The 17,187-nt window shown below is 45.8% G+C and overlaps 1 protein-coding gene across 1 annotated transcript in view; it reads left to right on the top strand.

Moving 5' to 3' along the window:
- ALDH7A1 (aldehyde dehydrogenase 7 family member A1) overlaps positions 1-6,794 on the top strand; it is a 274,735-nt gene extending 267,941 nt beyond the window's left edge. Inside the window, exon 18 of the mRNA XM_078675592.1 lies at positions 6,486-6,794. Within this exon, the coding sequence (XP_078531718.1) occupies positions 6,486-6,540 (55 nt within the window). The 3' untranslated portion in view covers positions 6,541-6,794. The remainder of the gene's footprint in view (positions 1-6,485) is intronic.
- Positions 6,795-17,187: the final 10,393 nt, after the last annotated feature.

The raw sequence follows: 17,187 nt of genomic DNA, 5'->3' as shown, positions 1-17,187 counted from the left end.
CATATAGGTACCATTACGCAATTTTTTAAAACAAGGTATTTTACAAGTATATGGTACACACTAGGTCGACGACGTTTCGGACCCCTTGCTAAATGATGGGGTCCATCATCAGGACAAAACAATGGTTGCCTTTTTAGTTAAAAAGCCTCTTTTGCCAGTGAGGTAAGAGAGCTGGAGCTCAATCGGACGTGAGATTACTTCAGGAATAATTAGCAATCCGCTATACCCGGATTATCAATGATACAGTGTATATATTGGATAATTCGAGGGTCCAGACCAATCGAATTCACGGAAGACAGGAAGTTTATGCGCGGTATCAATTAGGAGACATTAATAGCTTGGTGGGTTCATCTAGGGAAAGGGATAGAAATAACCACACATGGGGTCGGGTGCGGCCCTTAATAGATTACGCTGTAAAGGGATTCTTTATACAGCGGCTTACCTTAGTTATTATATAGGCACGACTGAAAAGCACCTAGAGAACAATCAACTTTTTGTTGGGTTTTGGGTGCAAAGAATAGCAAGCTAGTTGCCAAATTGGACCTTAGCAAGGTAGATTGTCCTTTGTATTAAGCTATGCTATGTTGTTGCCAAGAAAGGACTCCCTCTGGGAGTTTACATGCTCATTCCACAAACCTCTGGGCTACTCGCCAAGGGTGATCCATACCCAAGTGTTTGACTGCAGTGCCTCCGACCTGGATGCCTCCCAAAGTCATGGCTCCATCAGCTTTGGTCCTGGCATCTTGGGTGAAAAAGTGGCTAGGGCGCCATCGCTTGTTAACTTAACCCCTTCCGCCTTCAAGCACGGATTTTGATGTCAGTGGTGATGTCATCCACAGAACCTACTCTAGCACCTGACAAAGAGTCGATATGAGAAAGTATTATCTGTGAGGTAAAGGAGAAAGTCAAGGCTAATTTCAATGACGAACCATATGGCGAGACCCTCCCCAAAGGCTTGCCCTCTGAGAGATTTTCTGTTTAGATTCATATGCTTAGGCTATGGATGAAAAGGACTATGGTTGTACAGAACATGAGGACTCTGTAGTTACCCCTTTTCTATACTGATGTGGCATCTACTAGGATGTGCATAATTCTAGTGGCCTGGCTACTTAACCAGAAGCGAACATTAATTTCCTACCCATCTAGCTTTCCTCTGAAGAGATTTCTTCTTTTACAACAGTCGTTCAGAAGGCTTTATTACTATTTACTGTGCCTAATGTGAAAGTGAAGTTTAGCACTTTGATTGAAACCCTGCAAACTCGCTTCTGTTTAATGAGGCTTTATTAAGCCTATAATGGCTTCTTAGGAGAAACTCTTTTCAGGCCTGGCAGTACATACTTGGGTAAACTTTCTACATGGGCTCACTGTGGGTGACCCTCACTTTTTGTCTTACCACCCATTATCAGAGAATCTCGTTCTTCAGACGTTGTCTCCAAAACAGAACCACAATGCAATCATATGACACTCCCAGACAGCAAATCCAAGAAGCTAGATGCTTAAGGTTTTGCCTTTAGCAGCTTGGCTGTGTACACAGCTAATTCTACAACTTACTTGTAGGCTGATATGTCCATGCTTTTATAAGAACTGTACAGTCTTCACTCTGCGTCCGCATGCTTGAATGCGTTCCAGTGGATTTTCAGGAGATATCCAGCCTATGCACATGGACAGGTCATTTGACGGCGAGCGGCTGTTCAGAAAGAAGACAGACTCCTCCTTGTAAGGTTTCAAGAACTGGGCTGCTGCAGTACCCTGGGCCTAGTTCCCCCTTCACACAATTTCACCAGTGAGTATTGGAAATTCTGTGCTTATTCTAGAGCTGTGCAGTTACAACAAAAGCAGCTGGCTCGGGCCATCCGAATGCCACATCAGCTTCATCATTCCTTTTGGGGCGGGGTGGATCAAGAAATCAAGGAGCTTAATCAGTAGCAGCAACAGATCCTGTCCCCACTGTACTCTATGGGCTCTGCCGAGTTCAAACACCTCCATCTCCTCAATTGAGAGGTGGTCATGTCAGACCACTGGGCAATCAGCTGATACGCCAGGGCTTGTCCTTCCCTTTCCGCCCCAACCCCCTCATACGCCCAATAATCACCCCACCTTCAGAGCACACTCGCTCATGTCTCAATCTGGGAGGCATTAGTCCTTGCCATGGTGGTAAAAAGAGCTCTAGAAGTGGTGTTTCCGAGAGAGAGGGACATGGGTTATATTCTCTTTACTTCTTGGTTCACAAGAAAAATATCGGCCTGAAGCCTCCTCAGGATCTCTGCCTCCTGAAGCTGTTCATCTGGCAAATGAGGTCTCAAGTCTTGTCTTGTGTTGCTGGTGTTGAACTCAGGACATTGATTGGTGGTCCTGGAAGTCCAGGATGCATATTTTCATCTTCCAGTTCTTGAGATTCAAGGTGGGGTATTTGTAAAGGTGCCGTCAGTCATGGGAGCTTTGTAGTGGAGGTCAGGAGTCCTTTGGATTTCCGTGACTGGATTAGTGGTTGGCGAATGTGGAGTTCCTGATACTGGCCAAAAGAATCTCAATGCAGCCCTTCAGGAGGTCCAAAAGTCTAATGTATTTAAGGCAAAAATTGACATCAGGCACAAAAAATGAATCGACAACTGCTGTTCAAACAAAAGCGAGCATTCTCCCAAAATCCCTTTGGAGCATGGAATGTTAAACAACATACCTTTCAGTTCATTTGCATACACTTGTTGCCATTATAATTAAATGAAAGCAGAACTTGATTGATGCAGTTACTGCTAAGCAAAACTGACTAATGACATATGGTGAGAGCTTCTTGCAAGAATGTGAAGTCCATGAGAACAAGCTACAGTGATGTACACAATTACCGACTTCATCATTGTTCTCAAGTTCACACTTCGCAGTGCAGGTTTTAAAAGACTGTGCTTACTGCAAGAGGTAGAAATGTGAAAATGTCAATGCAAAATAGAATGTCTGGAGAGCTTCAGAAATGCATGAAATATAGCAGGCATATTATCTAATGTACTCTTCCAGTTAATATAAAATCGAAATTCTAAAATAAACTTCAGTATGTGGGTGCGCCTTAACATTTACGGACAAATTCATACTGAAACAGTAGTAATAAGGCACGGATATGGTTGGTCGATTTTTTTTCATGATCAACGTCCTAAATTCACTCCTTAGGCCCCCACACAAACACTGACCTTTATTGGCGAGATGGCCCACAGAACCCTTAGGAAGGCCTTCCTTCTTCCCCCGAGATCAAGGAAATTAAGGCTGGGATTCTTGTGTGTCTGACTCAAGCCCAGATCCCAGTCCCAAAAGCCTTTTGCTTGCTGGGCCATATGGCCTCCTCCCTCATTTTGGTGTCTCATGCCAGGCGGCAGGTGAGATCCCTCCAGTATGTGTCTGGGGTCGCAGCAGCTGCAGCAACAAGGATGTCTTTCCGCTTCGGTTTGGGTCTTCCATTCAGTGCATCAGGATCTGCACTGGTGAATGGACCCATGCAATCTTTTGAGGGGTTGCCCATTCAGCCCTCCTCAAGCTTCTTTCACCATGGTCATGGGTGTCTCCTTGTTCGACTGGAGTATACTCGTCTGTGTGACATGATGGCATAGGGCCTTTGATCCGAATCAGCTGCACATACATATGCTCTAGGTGGGTGCTTTTGCCCTGAAAGGGTACTACCATCTATCTTTATGGATGGAGGGAGGTTGGTGATGTCCCAATTCTCCTGGACAGCAACATCACAATTCTTTGTATCAAAAGACAGGGCAATGTTGGGTTGTGGGCCCCATGTGGAGTCATCTTTGGAAGTAGGCACAGCCAAGGGGATTATCCAAGTAGTGGCTTACCTGGCATACTCCCTGATTATGTGGGTTGATGCGATCAGTCACCTCTCGCGGGAGGACCATAAGTGTGAGCTACAATTCAAAGTGTCAGAGTCGATCTTCTTCAGATTGGAGTTAGCACTCATGGATCTCTTTCCCATAACCCAGAACGGAAAGTGTCCTAAATGTTGTGACATACAAATTCCCTCAATGAGGGGTGCTTTCCGGTTCCCCTAGTCTCATGGCCTGCTTGACTATCCTCTTCTGTGAAATGCACCGCAAAAGTGAACGAGGATCGAGCACAGGTGATACTTTTTGCCTTGGACTGGATGAAGAGGATCTGGTATGTCAGACAGGAGTTGGCAGTCCATTCCTGTCCTGTGCAGAGCAGACAGCTCTCAAAGTAGGATGATCAGTTACTCCACCCCAAACCCCACACTCTGCTCATGTACATTAGGAAATTAAGTGGTGACAATTACAGTCAGTTTGCCTTCCCGATGTGGTTGCAGGCATCATCTTGGCAGCCAGGAAGCCTGCTACTAAATCCATCCACACTATTTGCTGGAAAAAGTTTGTTCAGTGGTGCGAGTCAAAAAGCATCCATCCTTTTCTATCTCAATTTTCGACATTTAGAAATTTGCATTATCCCCTGCTCAGTAGAGCTTGGCAGTGGCTTCAGTTATCTCTGGCGATCCTATCTGCTCTCATTGTTTCCCTGCTCGATCTTCTATGTGTACATCACCACTAGTGGTGTAGTTCAAAAGGTTTGCTTTACTCTTTCCCCCCACTCCATTTATTGTCTCTCAGTGGGATTTGAATCTCATGTTGCCTTTCTTGATGGTATCTCCGTTTGAGCCGATGCACAGTTGTCCAGTCTGACTTCTTACCTACAAGTCTGTTTGTGGATGGCAGTTACTTCAGCTCATAGAGTTAGTGAACTTTAGGTGCTATCAGCTGGTCTAACATTCACAGTTTTCCACCTGGATAAGTTGGTTCTTCACACCTGCTTATCCTTCATACCCAAGGTGGTTTCTGCATTCCATATGGACCGTTCTGTAACACTATCATTTTTCCTCTCTCCTTCCCATCCTACCAGGGAGGAGAAATGTCCGCATAGGCTGAAACCCAGTTGACCGGACATAGTTGAGGACTAGATTGTTGTGGGCTTCTCTTGTGCAGCAAAGGGCAAGACAGTAACTGAACGCACTAATCCACATTAGGGCATCCTTTGTATTAAGATCTGCTGTGCCCTAGTAAAGAAAGACCCTCCATGGCACTTTCCCGAGGCATCCTGTTTGGTGTCTGCTGGGCATGTATGTGGTCATCCTTGCATATGTTTGCAAAGCACAAACGTGTCATGTGTGAGGCATGCAGTAACGCACTTTGCTTGAGCTGTATTGCATTATTTCCTTTGTTAACCTGTACTACGTAGTCACACTGCCCAATTACGTTCTGCTTTGGAATCAATTTACATGGTGAGTAATTTGCCAGAAACAATGTTTCTGCCGTAAGTATTCCCGTTAATCATAAGAGTAGTCAATTGAGGTGAATTGTACTTGCTAATGATCGTTAAATGCTTCTGATGGCAAATAAAAACTTCTCTAGTGCATTTTCGACTCGGGTGATATAAGAAAGATGTTGCATGCTATTCTTTTCCTGCTTTCATTTATTTCAATGTTCCTGTTTCAAAACCACAACCCTGCAACCTACTTTCTGAATTATCATCCATTACTAACCTCCTTAGACATAAGGGTGCTGCATTTCTGTGATTAGAGGTTCTCGTTTGCTGTAAAAAATGAAATGGCAAGCCTAGCATCAAGTGACGTTCAATTAAATCTCGATGGACTCTAGAGGTCCGTGCTCATCAGGAAATGTTGAATTATGGTACAGTTTGGCCATCATAACTGTCTGCCCACATGGACAGCTGCAAAGAGATGATCTAGGATGGTATCCGTTTGCATCGCAATACAACCTACCTTGGGTCTAGAAGATGGATCTAATGAGACGGAGATAGGAAGAGGTGAGGTGCCATGAGATAAATGGTGAGGGCACCAATAGTGGATCTTGTGAGGTAGACCTTTGAAGACTATAGGTTTGTGGACTAGAGGTGCCTGGTGGGGATTGCAGTGAGATGTGGTGGCGTAAAGATGCTTGTTGATGGCAGCTGTGTACGAGCTAATGAAGTAGGGGATTGAGTGACCAGGAGGACAAGTGAGGTTTGGTGGCTTTTAGATACTTGATAAAGTCCCAACTGAGGCAGTTTGAGACTTCAACAAGAGGTTAGGTGCTTTTGCGAGGGATACCTGATAAATAGCACTTGTCATAAGCAGTCTGTAATGCTGCTCATGTGATAGTTCAAGCCACAATGCATTTGAAAAGAAATCTCATTAGAGCTGATGAACTATCAGGCAGGGATATTGGAAGTGGTAACCAAAGCAAGTGGTGAAGGGTTTCCTGGAAATAAGTGTTTATTTAGTTAGTTTACACAAAAGTAAGTAGATGAATGAAGGGTAAGTTCTGAAAGAAATAAAAAATGGCCCTTTGAGCTGAAAATGCAGACCCCCCCTTTGTGACCCAGCATTCCCGTCATTGTTTACCAAAATCTGTCTGTTGTGTATTAAACAGTTACTGCCCACCACACCAATATTCAGTTCTTATATACAGTTATTCCTTTCTTTTCAGCACAATCAACTACAGCAAAGATTTACCCCTGGCTCAAGGAATCAAGTTTCAGTAGAGATGATTTGGATTCGACCTTTTGGATACTCTGCACTTTAAAACCTGGCCTCCCATGAATGACCAAAAGTGGAAGAGGAATCTTAAATTGCTTTTATTGTACTTCCTTCAACAAACATGCAATACAAATGCTAAAATATTTGCTGCTGTGATGTTCATGTGCAGCACAACGGTTTGCACTATTTGTTTCTACGTTCTATTTCTAACAACAATCATGTAAGCATCAAGAAAATAAATGAAGCAAGCGTGCCTCTATTTTGAATTGATGGAAATGTATTTGGAATAGAATGAGCAACCATTTGCATTTTTCGGAAACCGAATGCCCACATTGGCTTTTTAAGAAAATAATTAACATTAGTGTAAAGAAGAGTTGTAAAATATTTGTCACAATGTAAAATTGCGCACATATTCTTATAAGCAGCAAAAGATGAATATGCTGATACTATAGGATAACGGTGTTTGTATTTGCGCAGATGTATTGACTGTTGAATGAGTATCACATTTGCAGTTCAGAAGATCTTAAATTGCAGAAATCACGAATAGGAACAGCTGTTATGAATGCCATGAGTGCAGGGATACTAAACTAAAGCAACAGGAGAAAAATGTATACGTCTGGCATAAAATAAAAGAAGACAGGGCTGCAACACTGCCCAGAAATACAAAACTGAAGGTAATGGTAAGGCCGCAAAATGGCTTCTTGTCACGGAATATAACTTTTGGTCCCGGGCTTGACTTTTCGCATTCATTCTTTGCAGACCATTTAGTCCAAATGGTTCAGTTTAACTAAACCAAGATTACAGCACCCGCGATGTCACTGTCTGTTGTTAAATGAAGGCAAAGTATTGGGTCCAGGGTGACCTTGTGACATGGAGTCTTTTGTTAACCACATTTTATTGCTAGAATATTTATGTAAAGCTTAGATTAGATTTTGCAAGTAACGTTTAGACTTGTGTTTTAAATTTCAATTTGCGATCATGCGGATGAATTAACATCCTATACCTCACAATTTTACCTTCAGTTGCACAAACCCTACTTTTCTGCCACCAAGAGACCGTGATGGATCTAACCCTACTTCTGAATACTTCTCTTAAAAAATCAAACTGCTTATGTTAAAGCTCTCCTCGATTCAGTACTTCAAAGAGCAGAAATTACTACAGAAATTCACAAATGAAGGGCGGGGTGGGGCTACAAAAAGTGGGTGTAATCCGGAGTAACGGAATTGGTGACAGCTTTTAATCACCCGAGACATAATCCCCATTTTGTACACATTGTGCCCCACAACATTGAGAAAATCTTTATTATTAAAGTTGTCTTGGATTTACGCCACTAACATGAGACTTTACAAATTCAGTGCCCAGAGCCAATAAAAACACACCTGTTCATTTCTGCCAAAAATAAGTGAGTTTTTAAAGAATATTCCAAACACTGCTCTTAAGATAAATCTTTCAATAATGTTCTTGTGGTTTGCAAAGAAACACCCCACTCTCCAAGGTCGTGGACCCTAAGTGCTATTGACTTGCATCAGTCACACAAGTCCTAATATCATAATCCCTGCCCTTGCCCTGTGCTATCGATCCTGGTCATCTGTCTCAAATCGGTGATAATTAAGAAATACCTTTTGAGGATGGTTAGAAAGCAATCCAAAAAACAAGCAAGCAGGTCACAGGCAACACTGCTGCCTGCTAAAGTAAGCTTTTATTGCAGATTGCAGTCTTTGTGCTGTTTTCTAAGAAGTGCTCCGTGCCCCCTCCTTAACGTGTCCTCTGGGTTAATCCCAAAATTGAGACTGTGAAGTGAGAGTTGCAATTCCTGTACACCGAAAACACTATTTATCAAGATAAATTTGCTATGAGGACACTACTGAAAACCCATTACTACCACAATTCCTCTCAGAGCCCGCTCGCTACCCACTACCAGTGTCGATAGGTATATCGTTAGTCACTTATATTTGGGATTTAGGTGCAGAATTTTCACAACCAATGCTGTGTAACCAGAGAAAATAGTTAGAGGGAAATGGAGGCTGGAGGTAGCCATAAGAGGTGCTAGTCAAAGAAAGAAGAATAATCTGAAACAAAATAGCATTATGTCAACATCACTGAATATATCTGTAAATCACAACATAAGTAAACATGAGTTTTGTTTTAACTGACTCCAGATCAGTAGGTTCTTAGTAAATAGCCCTTCCACAACCACAATCCCATTACTGAGTAACCCAGTTAGCTCTCACAGGGAAGTTCTCTTCTGACCTAGTGTATGCTAGAATGTCCGTACTGTGACGCTGTGTGCACTCTAAGCAATGTATTTCTGTTACCAGGATCAGTAGAAAGATGAAATAAAAGTCTCACTTTCTGGTGAAAAAGAAAAAAGTGTTCATAGCATGTGTGGCTGTAGATACACATGCTCTGCAGACTGCTGCTTTTTAATGTCGGGCTCGACTGTTACAGCTTGTTTACTTGGAAGAAGCTTCAAGTCAGAGAATGTTCTGTGATGACTCCTCTCTTAGTCCACGATGTTCATTGGCACTGACTCGACTTTAGATTGTTTTTATGCCATCAGGCTTGGACTTGTTCAGCAGCAGCTCTGAGATCGACGTGATCCTCGTGGCTTTTTCAGGCCTAACTATTGGTTTGAGGCCAACGACTCGGATAACAATTACTCCACAATAAATCTCTATTAAACTGTTCTCCCAACAGGAACACTGCTCCAATCTCACAGACGGCTTCTCTTCGGCCTTGGCGGCCAGCTCTCGGGTCTTCGAATCAGTTGAGTCATCTTTGACCTTTGTGGAGCTCGTCCCGAGAATGCACACATGAAGGGGCAATGGAATGCACACCCTTCTAATTCTTTCCAAGGTGCATCGGAAAGTACCCAATGGGTGGCCTAGCATGGTGCTTGCAAACTCTGCCTCACCCCTGACCATAGCAAGGCCACTTCTAGTTCTACTTAGCCTTTTCAGTGTAAGAAGGCTTTCAGATACCAAAGTGGGCAGCAGTCATGCACTAATACTCCTGACATTTATGATGAACAGGACCCACTCAGGGACCCACCTCTTCCTCCTCGATTCTAAGGAATCCTTGAATGCCTACGAATAAGCAGGCCAGACAGTGAACCCTCAGCACTGTCACCAACAGGGGCCATCTTTAAGATGACACTGGGGAATGTGAGATTTACTCCAGTGCAAAGCCAGGATCCGATACCTCACTCACATAAGCGTCCCATGCTGAGGCAGAGCACCACTCCTGTGTGATTGGAGTCCTGAGGAGGACAAAATGAAGACCTCAGCCTTTGGTCCTCTGCTACACTTGGGCTCCAGTTAGCACAGAGAGTAAGCTTCAGAGTCCAGCGAGATCCCAGCAAATGGTGTTGATACTTGACACTTAACATCAACCATCTTGTCCAAAGGGCAACAAATCTTCCCCATTCAGAGCTGAAATCTACGACAAAAGCAACTCCAAGACTGAGCTCTAAGTCCATGCTGAGTGCCTCTTCGAACAAGAGGAATCTGAATTTCCTAGCCCAGAGAAACTGTAGAAAGAACTCCATGCCAGGCAGCTCTTCATTAATCCAGAAACTGGCAACATTTTTGCTAAGTTGCCCCCAGGAATAAAGTCCACATTTGTAAAGCGCACAATCACCCGTAAGGGTCTCTAGGCGCTGGGGGCCGTCGGGAAGATTAAGCGAGCTATTGCCCAGAGTCACATGGTGCTGGGCTAACCTGCCGCCGGAGCCGGGGATCGAACCCTGATCCCCAGATTCCAGCGTCAGTCGCCCTGGCCGCGGCGCCACACCTCTCCCTAGGATTGACTTCAACCACGCTGCCCCTGATTCCAGAAGAACAGAGGCTGACTTTCGAGGAGGAGCTCACCTTCAATGCACCAAGGACATGCAGTACCCAAGAGGCATAGGAACAAGGCAACAAGTCCTTCTCCCAATCATCCACACCAAAGCACTCCCCTTTCAACTTTCACCTCTACCACCCCTACCCTACTCTCCTCTACCTCCACCAGAATCTCATAACAAATGAGTATATTTATATTCTGATACAGGTAGCGCTTATAGGGATGGAGACCATTACGACCAGCCTGCTAGAGCATGCTGCGGGATGATCCGTGGGATGACTAAAAACAGAGTTGACCCTGCGGATGACCCAGATTTGCATGCATAACCAGCTTATAATTCCATCGTTTGGAGAGTTGCCTGCAAACATAAAGCTTGACATGCATGTACTAGAGGATGAGGATGACTTTTTGGTGGCGATTCTGTCCAGTTCCTGCCCATATGAGCCCCAATAATTTCAAGGACACTGTCAGGACAACAACGGTCACAACGTAGGTCTCAAAGAAATGAAAGGCTTCTCCCAGTTACCCTTTTAAGGCTGAGCCTAGAAGCGCGCATGCGCTGCTCTGCGATGCTTCTTGTATCTACTGTGTATGTGTCTGACTCCTCCCACGCATAAGATTGGCTTTTGCCTGTCTTTCTATAATGAAAGCAGGCAAATGGCTAAAGGTGGGTGCTTCATCGGATAATCTATTTAGTCGGGGTGCTCCAGAGGATCCTCCATGCTGTTCCCAGTTGGGAGCTCCGGATGAATCTTCCAGTCGACCCCAGCTGAGTTGTTTTTCTCTGTCTGGGAGCTCCGGAAGCACCTTCCAGTCGTTCCCAGCTGAGTTGCTCCCCTTCCAGTCTGGGAGCTCCGGAAGCACCTTCCAGTCGACCCCAGTTGAGTTGTTCCCGCCCTTAGTCTGGGAGCTCTGGAAGAACCTTCCAGTCGACCCCAGTTGAGTCGCTCCCCCTCAGTCTGGGAGCTCAGGATGAACCTCCCAGTCGATCCCAGCTGAGTCGTTTTTCTCTTCCTCCTTTTGATGAGTTTTGCAAACTGGCGCAGACTGTGTCATCCGGCTCCCCGCTGGATCCACTCCGGCATAAATTCTGGAAACTGTTCCAGAAAGAACTTTTTCATCCACTGTATTCCATCTGCCATCAGTCGTTTGTCACCGCGACTGTCCCGGAGAGTTGGAAGTTGGCAGTGGTCTTGATAGAGATCGTGGGTCACCCGACCAATAACTTCACCATATAGTTCTCGGGCCCATACATTTCAATTCACCATATACATTAATCAGGCGACCTCACAAATCTATCATCAGCAACCCTAATTCCTTCCTATTGTATTCTAGTGTACCCGACTTACCATCCACCGTCACGGGTACCTAATGACCACGATAGATCAGGGAGCTAGCTGTAAAAGAAAGGCAGGCAAAATACAAACCCAACTTCATAAACTTTGATTTTCATAAAATGACCACGGACAACTGAGAAGTTTTAAAGGTTTTATCTAGAAATCAGTATCTGCGAGTATTAGGCTTACAGTTAAAAGGCAATCAATAATCAAGATAACAAAAAGCACGTAACCATACAAGAAAAGTGTAAGGGCAATCATTTAAGTTTTGTAAATAGGGTGACAGGGAACACTGTGGAATTTTAGTTCGTGAACTGAACATCATCTGCGCCATCTTGTCCATTCCTCAGACCCACGTATGAACATACACGATAGCCATTTTAGGTACCATGGTCTCCCTGTTCACGATCGATCATCAGCGCACTTCCCTGACCCTGCAAGCCTCCCCCATGCACTCTGGCTGACCCCGCACTCGCATGCGCAAGTCATGAACCCTCCTCTTCCGCATGACTCTGTCTTTGGGAATTACACCCCGCGCCTGACCAACACCTCCTTTCCTTCCATGAATACCCCTCTTTTGATAAACCCTTCTACGCTCGATTGTCCACACCGATCCTTCCTTCCATGAATATCTCTCCTTTGATGACCCCTTCCTCTGAGCCCGATTGTCTGCACGGACCGCTGGTCATCCCTTAAGCCTGAGGATACAGTTTATTGCCCACTACTGTATGCACTCGCCCCTCTTCAAAGGAGCTACTATTGATCACGACCTCCCCACCCCCTGAGATTCGATCAGGCGCACACATTCCAAAGGAATCGGCGGAACACTCAGCTGCGTGATAGCCCCTCCTATTGTATGGGGGGTGAGGACCTCTACTGTAGCCACGTGTTGGAATGAGCCGGAACTGGGGGGGTACCGGGGATGTCATTTTTCCATTACTTCACAATGTCTTTATTGTAATAAAGAGCGGTCACATGTCGTAAACCAGTGTATAAAAGGCCAGGTCTCAGAGAGGCTGTCAGAGAGCACCTCGAGACGATACTTTGTTGTCCGATCTGATGTGTTCTACTCCGTCGGAATAAAATGTGTTTCCTGTCTTCCTGTCTCCAGCGCCTGCCTCTTTATTGATAATCTTCGTATGGTATTAGAGGCGTTTAACGCTGGGCAAAATTGCTTAAGAATCATCGACTAAATCGCCTGACCAGTTTCCTGACTTTCCTCAATTGGCGTCCCAACGTGTGGGGCCCATCAGCGACACGTGGATCCAGTGGGAGAGGTCCCGGCGACAGAGTGAACGACTGCAACGATCGGGAGAGCTCCTGTCCAATAGACCCTCGTCTGACAGCCGATCATCCGAACTTCACTGGTTCCAAGCAGACCTCTCCCGAGTGATCTACGGTCCTGACTGGGAACCATCAGGAGTGCCGCGGTAGCAGCAGAGAGTAGAGGACGATCGGGCGCTGGAAGCGGAAGACAAGAAACTGTCCATGCGGTCCGGGTAAGGTCGTGACACACGACGAATTGCGAATTGATTGATTGATTGTTTGATTGATTGAAATACTAGTATTTGCATTGTCGCTCTTTGAGAGATTCGCTGCCTGCAAACGGGGAGGAATAGGAATAGGAATATTCTATCTCCCTTTGCGGATAGTGAAGGGTAGGTAACGTGGACTTTTGTCCCCCATTGTAATCTGTCGTACCTATTTTTCTCCCCATTGATTGATTGTCCAAACATAGATTGTTTGGAGTATAGTTCTTTTGAGGTTCTCTGCTTGCAAATAACGTAGAATAGCCATATTCTGTCTAGTCTTTGCAAACAGTGAGAGATAGGTAGTACGGACCTTTGTCCCCCGTTGTAATCTGTCATGCCTGTCTTCTCCCCACTGATTGGTAGTTGGAACAACCCGGACCGCTTATTAGGGATGAACCATCCAGCTCCATTGGAAGGCACCCCTAATAAGGACATGTTCATTAAACAAGGACTAGTCGCTATAGCTTATAGTAAGTTATGGCATAAATATACAAAAAAGGACCCCGAAAGTCAGTGGCCACTGATAGGTTCCTTTGATGATCATAAAATAAAAGCACTAGAAGCAGCTGTTAGAATAAATAAAGTAACACCCACCATGCTCGATAGTATCGGCATGTGGCGCAAAGAAGCAGAGCAACGAAGGAAAAGCGAGGAAGTAAGAATAGGGAAAGAGTTGCGAAAGGCAGCCCACCTGGCAGCGAAGGAACTAGATGAAGAGATAAAAAGGAGAGAGGAAGTTAGACAAACGCAAGAATCGGGGTCGACAGGCCAATGCCCTGTTAGGACCCCCTCTACGCTCTACCCAGAGATGCCCTCCAAACAACGGGCAAACGACGAGTTACTGCTAGGTCCTCCGATCATCTACATGCCCCCTCCTTACGCCCCCTGCCAGCCACTGGCACAGCACCTACCAGTTCTGAGTGCGGGCGAGGGTGACCCTAGCGCTAGTGCCCCGGCTCTTACGGCCTCCGCACCAGCCACATTGGTAACAACATCAGATGAACTCGAGACTAGCAAGCAGCTAACGGCAAGACCAAATAGGTTGAGAAAAGACGAGCGGGATGGGATTGATAAGATAGCAAAGATACTGGTAGAACGGAAAGAGATCGAAGAATATGCGATGGATATGTACAATTCACATGCCGGTAGCCACAGACGGCATTTCATTTTACGGTTCAGCTTCCACACCCTGAACGCATATGAGGATAGGTATCAAACTAAGGGTCCTGCTAAGCTGACGGCTCTATATAGAAAGATCGATGTTGGAGATGGGACTGAGCATGATGTGACGGACCTCTTCATGCAAACGCTTGAGGTCTTCCGCCATCTCACTGAACAGAAACCAGGGGTCAAGATCACAGTCTCTGAAACGGCTGAGCCCCCATTAGAAGTAGCCAACACTATGATGCCTATCAGAGAAGCCGCCCCCTACTGGGTTCCCCCAAGAGGTCAGGGAACAAATGACGATATCAACCACGCAGACGCAAAAGGAAGGGTTGTGTACAATTGGGTTTACCAACCATGGGATCGACAAGATATTTTAACCTTTAGGCAAACCTTGCCTGATTTAAGGAAGAACCCGACAGCATTTTACACCGAATTAGGCACAGCCTTGGGCTCGACGATAATGACTCTAGCAGACATTGATTTGTTTTTCGGGTTATGTTTGCCAGCTGACGTGTGGAAGCAAATCCGGAACGCCGAACACACAGATCTGTTCGGACATACCTGGAATCAACTCAGTGAGCTAGATAGACGACGAGAGCCCGGAAGGAAACCGATAAAAGACATACTGGAACTTCCGGACAAAATAGTCCAGAAGCTAAAAACCTTGATCCCAGAGAAAAAGGTAGAATGGTCAATAGTCACGGCTTGCCGTCAGAAACCCCAGGAAGACGTATCAGAATACTTCTCCCGATTTGAAACCGTGTTCTCCGACTACAGTGGCCAAGACATGACCACCGCAACCGGACAACACCTATTTGTGCAAAACTACGTAAAGGGTCTGACACAAGAGGTTTCCCAAAAGTTACAAACAAGCGAGAGTAGTTGGGGGGCCTCCAAACCCGCCGCTATCCTCCAAATGGCTCAGTACTATGAGCACCAAAAGAATGAGAATGATAGGGCAACCGAGAGGAAGAAGAAAGATTTGAAAGAAAGGGTAATGATAGCCCAGATACAAGGGGTGGCAGTCGGGAAAGAACTACACAGGGGGAGCTATCAATCAATTGCCCCTAGAAATCCACCCCAAAAGGACCGCACATCCACTCCCTACTCTGGACGTAGGGACATAGAAGATAATCAGTGTGCATTTTGCAGAGGATTCGGGCATTGGAAGTCTCAATGTCCGGCTCTTCTGGAACTAATTAAAAATAAAGAAACGAGGGACATGACGAATGGTCCCAGGACTAGAGGACAGGGACGGGGGTACACAAACGACACCAACAGCGACAGACCAGGAAGATCGAACACATTTGACCGTCCCCGACAAAACCAGTACCAACTATCTGACAGTGAGAACACCCCCGACTTCGCATAGGACTGCCAGGGGCAAGGGAGGGATCCAGTCGAGCTCTGTGTTGACCAGCAAGGTCCTTACGTCACCGCTAAGGTCCTGGGTACAAAGTCTCCATTCTTGGTAGACACTGGAGCAACACGTAGTGTATTATCAAAGCGACTGATTCCAAGGGCACCCTTGTCTGGCTCACACATTACATCGATAGGTTTCGATGGAACGCCCTCCACTAATCCCCTGTCTGTACCTATCTTCTTTGACCTAGGAAACAACCCCACGGACACAACATTTCTGCTCTCCTCCAACTCCCCTGACGCCATTATGGGTATTGATCTACTAAAACATTTCCGAGCTACTATTAGGTGTTCCCCAGATGGAGTCCGAGTCATCCTGTACGACAACCCGAGCATGTCCAGATCCTGCCCTGCACGACATATGTACTCTATCACTGATGCTGACCTAACCTTCCTCGACACCCTACCCCTGTACCTGTGGGCCAGAAACGACTCGGATGTAGGACGAATGATGATCGATCCTGTGCACATAACTGTTCGACCAGACGCCATACTCCCGAAACTCCCACAGTACCGGATATCGCCCGAAGGCGAGAAGGCATTGGTAGCGATTATTCAGTCCCTGGTAGATGCAGGAGTGGTAGAGGAAGTGGTTAGTAATGTTTGCAACAGCCCTATCCTACCCATTGTTAAGAAGCAAGGTGAGGGGGATGAAAAAGCGTACCGCTTCATCATCGACCTGCGAGAAGTCAACAAAGTGGTAATGCCACAGTACCCCGTAGTCTCAGACATCACCACCATTCTGACCCTCATCCCGTCCACTGCCACCACCTTCACCGTTATTGATCTCAAAAATGCATTTTTCTCTATCCCCATCCATCCAGACAGCCGTTATCTCTTTGGCTTCACCTTAAAAAACCGTTCGTATCGATTTTGTAGAGCTCCCCAGGGCTACACTGAAAGTCCCAGCATCTACAGCCAGGCCCTCAAAAGACAGCTGGACGCCGTCCAGCTACCAAATGGAGTGGTGTTGATCCAATATGTCGATGATATCCTTTTGGTGGCCGACACCACTCCTCTCGCAATCACAGCCACTATCCAACTCTTGCACTTTCTTGCGGAGAATGGCCACAAAGTCTCCAAAAAGAAACTGCAGTTCTGTCAACCTCAAGTGACATACCTAGGCCATCTCCTGTCCAAAGAAGGGAGGAAACTTACACCCGACCGAATCCAAACCATCCTAGACACCCCCATCCCAAAAACACAGAAGCAAGTCCGTTCATTGGTGGGCCTTACCCCCTTTTGCCGACAATGGTTACCTAATTTCAGTCTCATTATAAAGCCCCTGCTCTCCCTGTTGGCCAAAGATGTTCCCTTCCCACTCCCTTGGACCCCCGAATGCCAAGCGTCC

The sequence above is a fragment of the Lissotriton helveticus genome, chromosome 2_1 (assembly GCF_964261635.1).
Source record: "Lissotriton helveticus chromosome 2_1, aLisHel1.1, whole genome shotgun sequence".
In the NCBI taxonomy this organism is placed as follows: domain Eukaryota; kingdom Metazoa; phylum Chordata; class Amphibia; order Caudata; family Salamandridae; genus Lissotriton; species Lissotriton helveticus.
This window is presented reverse-complemented; position numbering and strand designations above follow the sequence as displayed.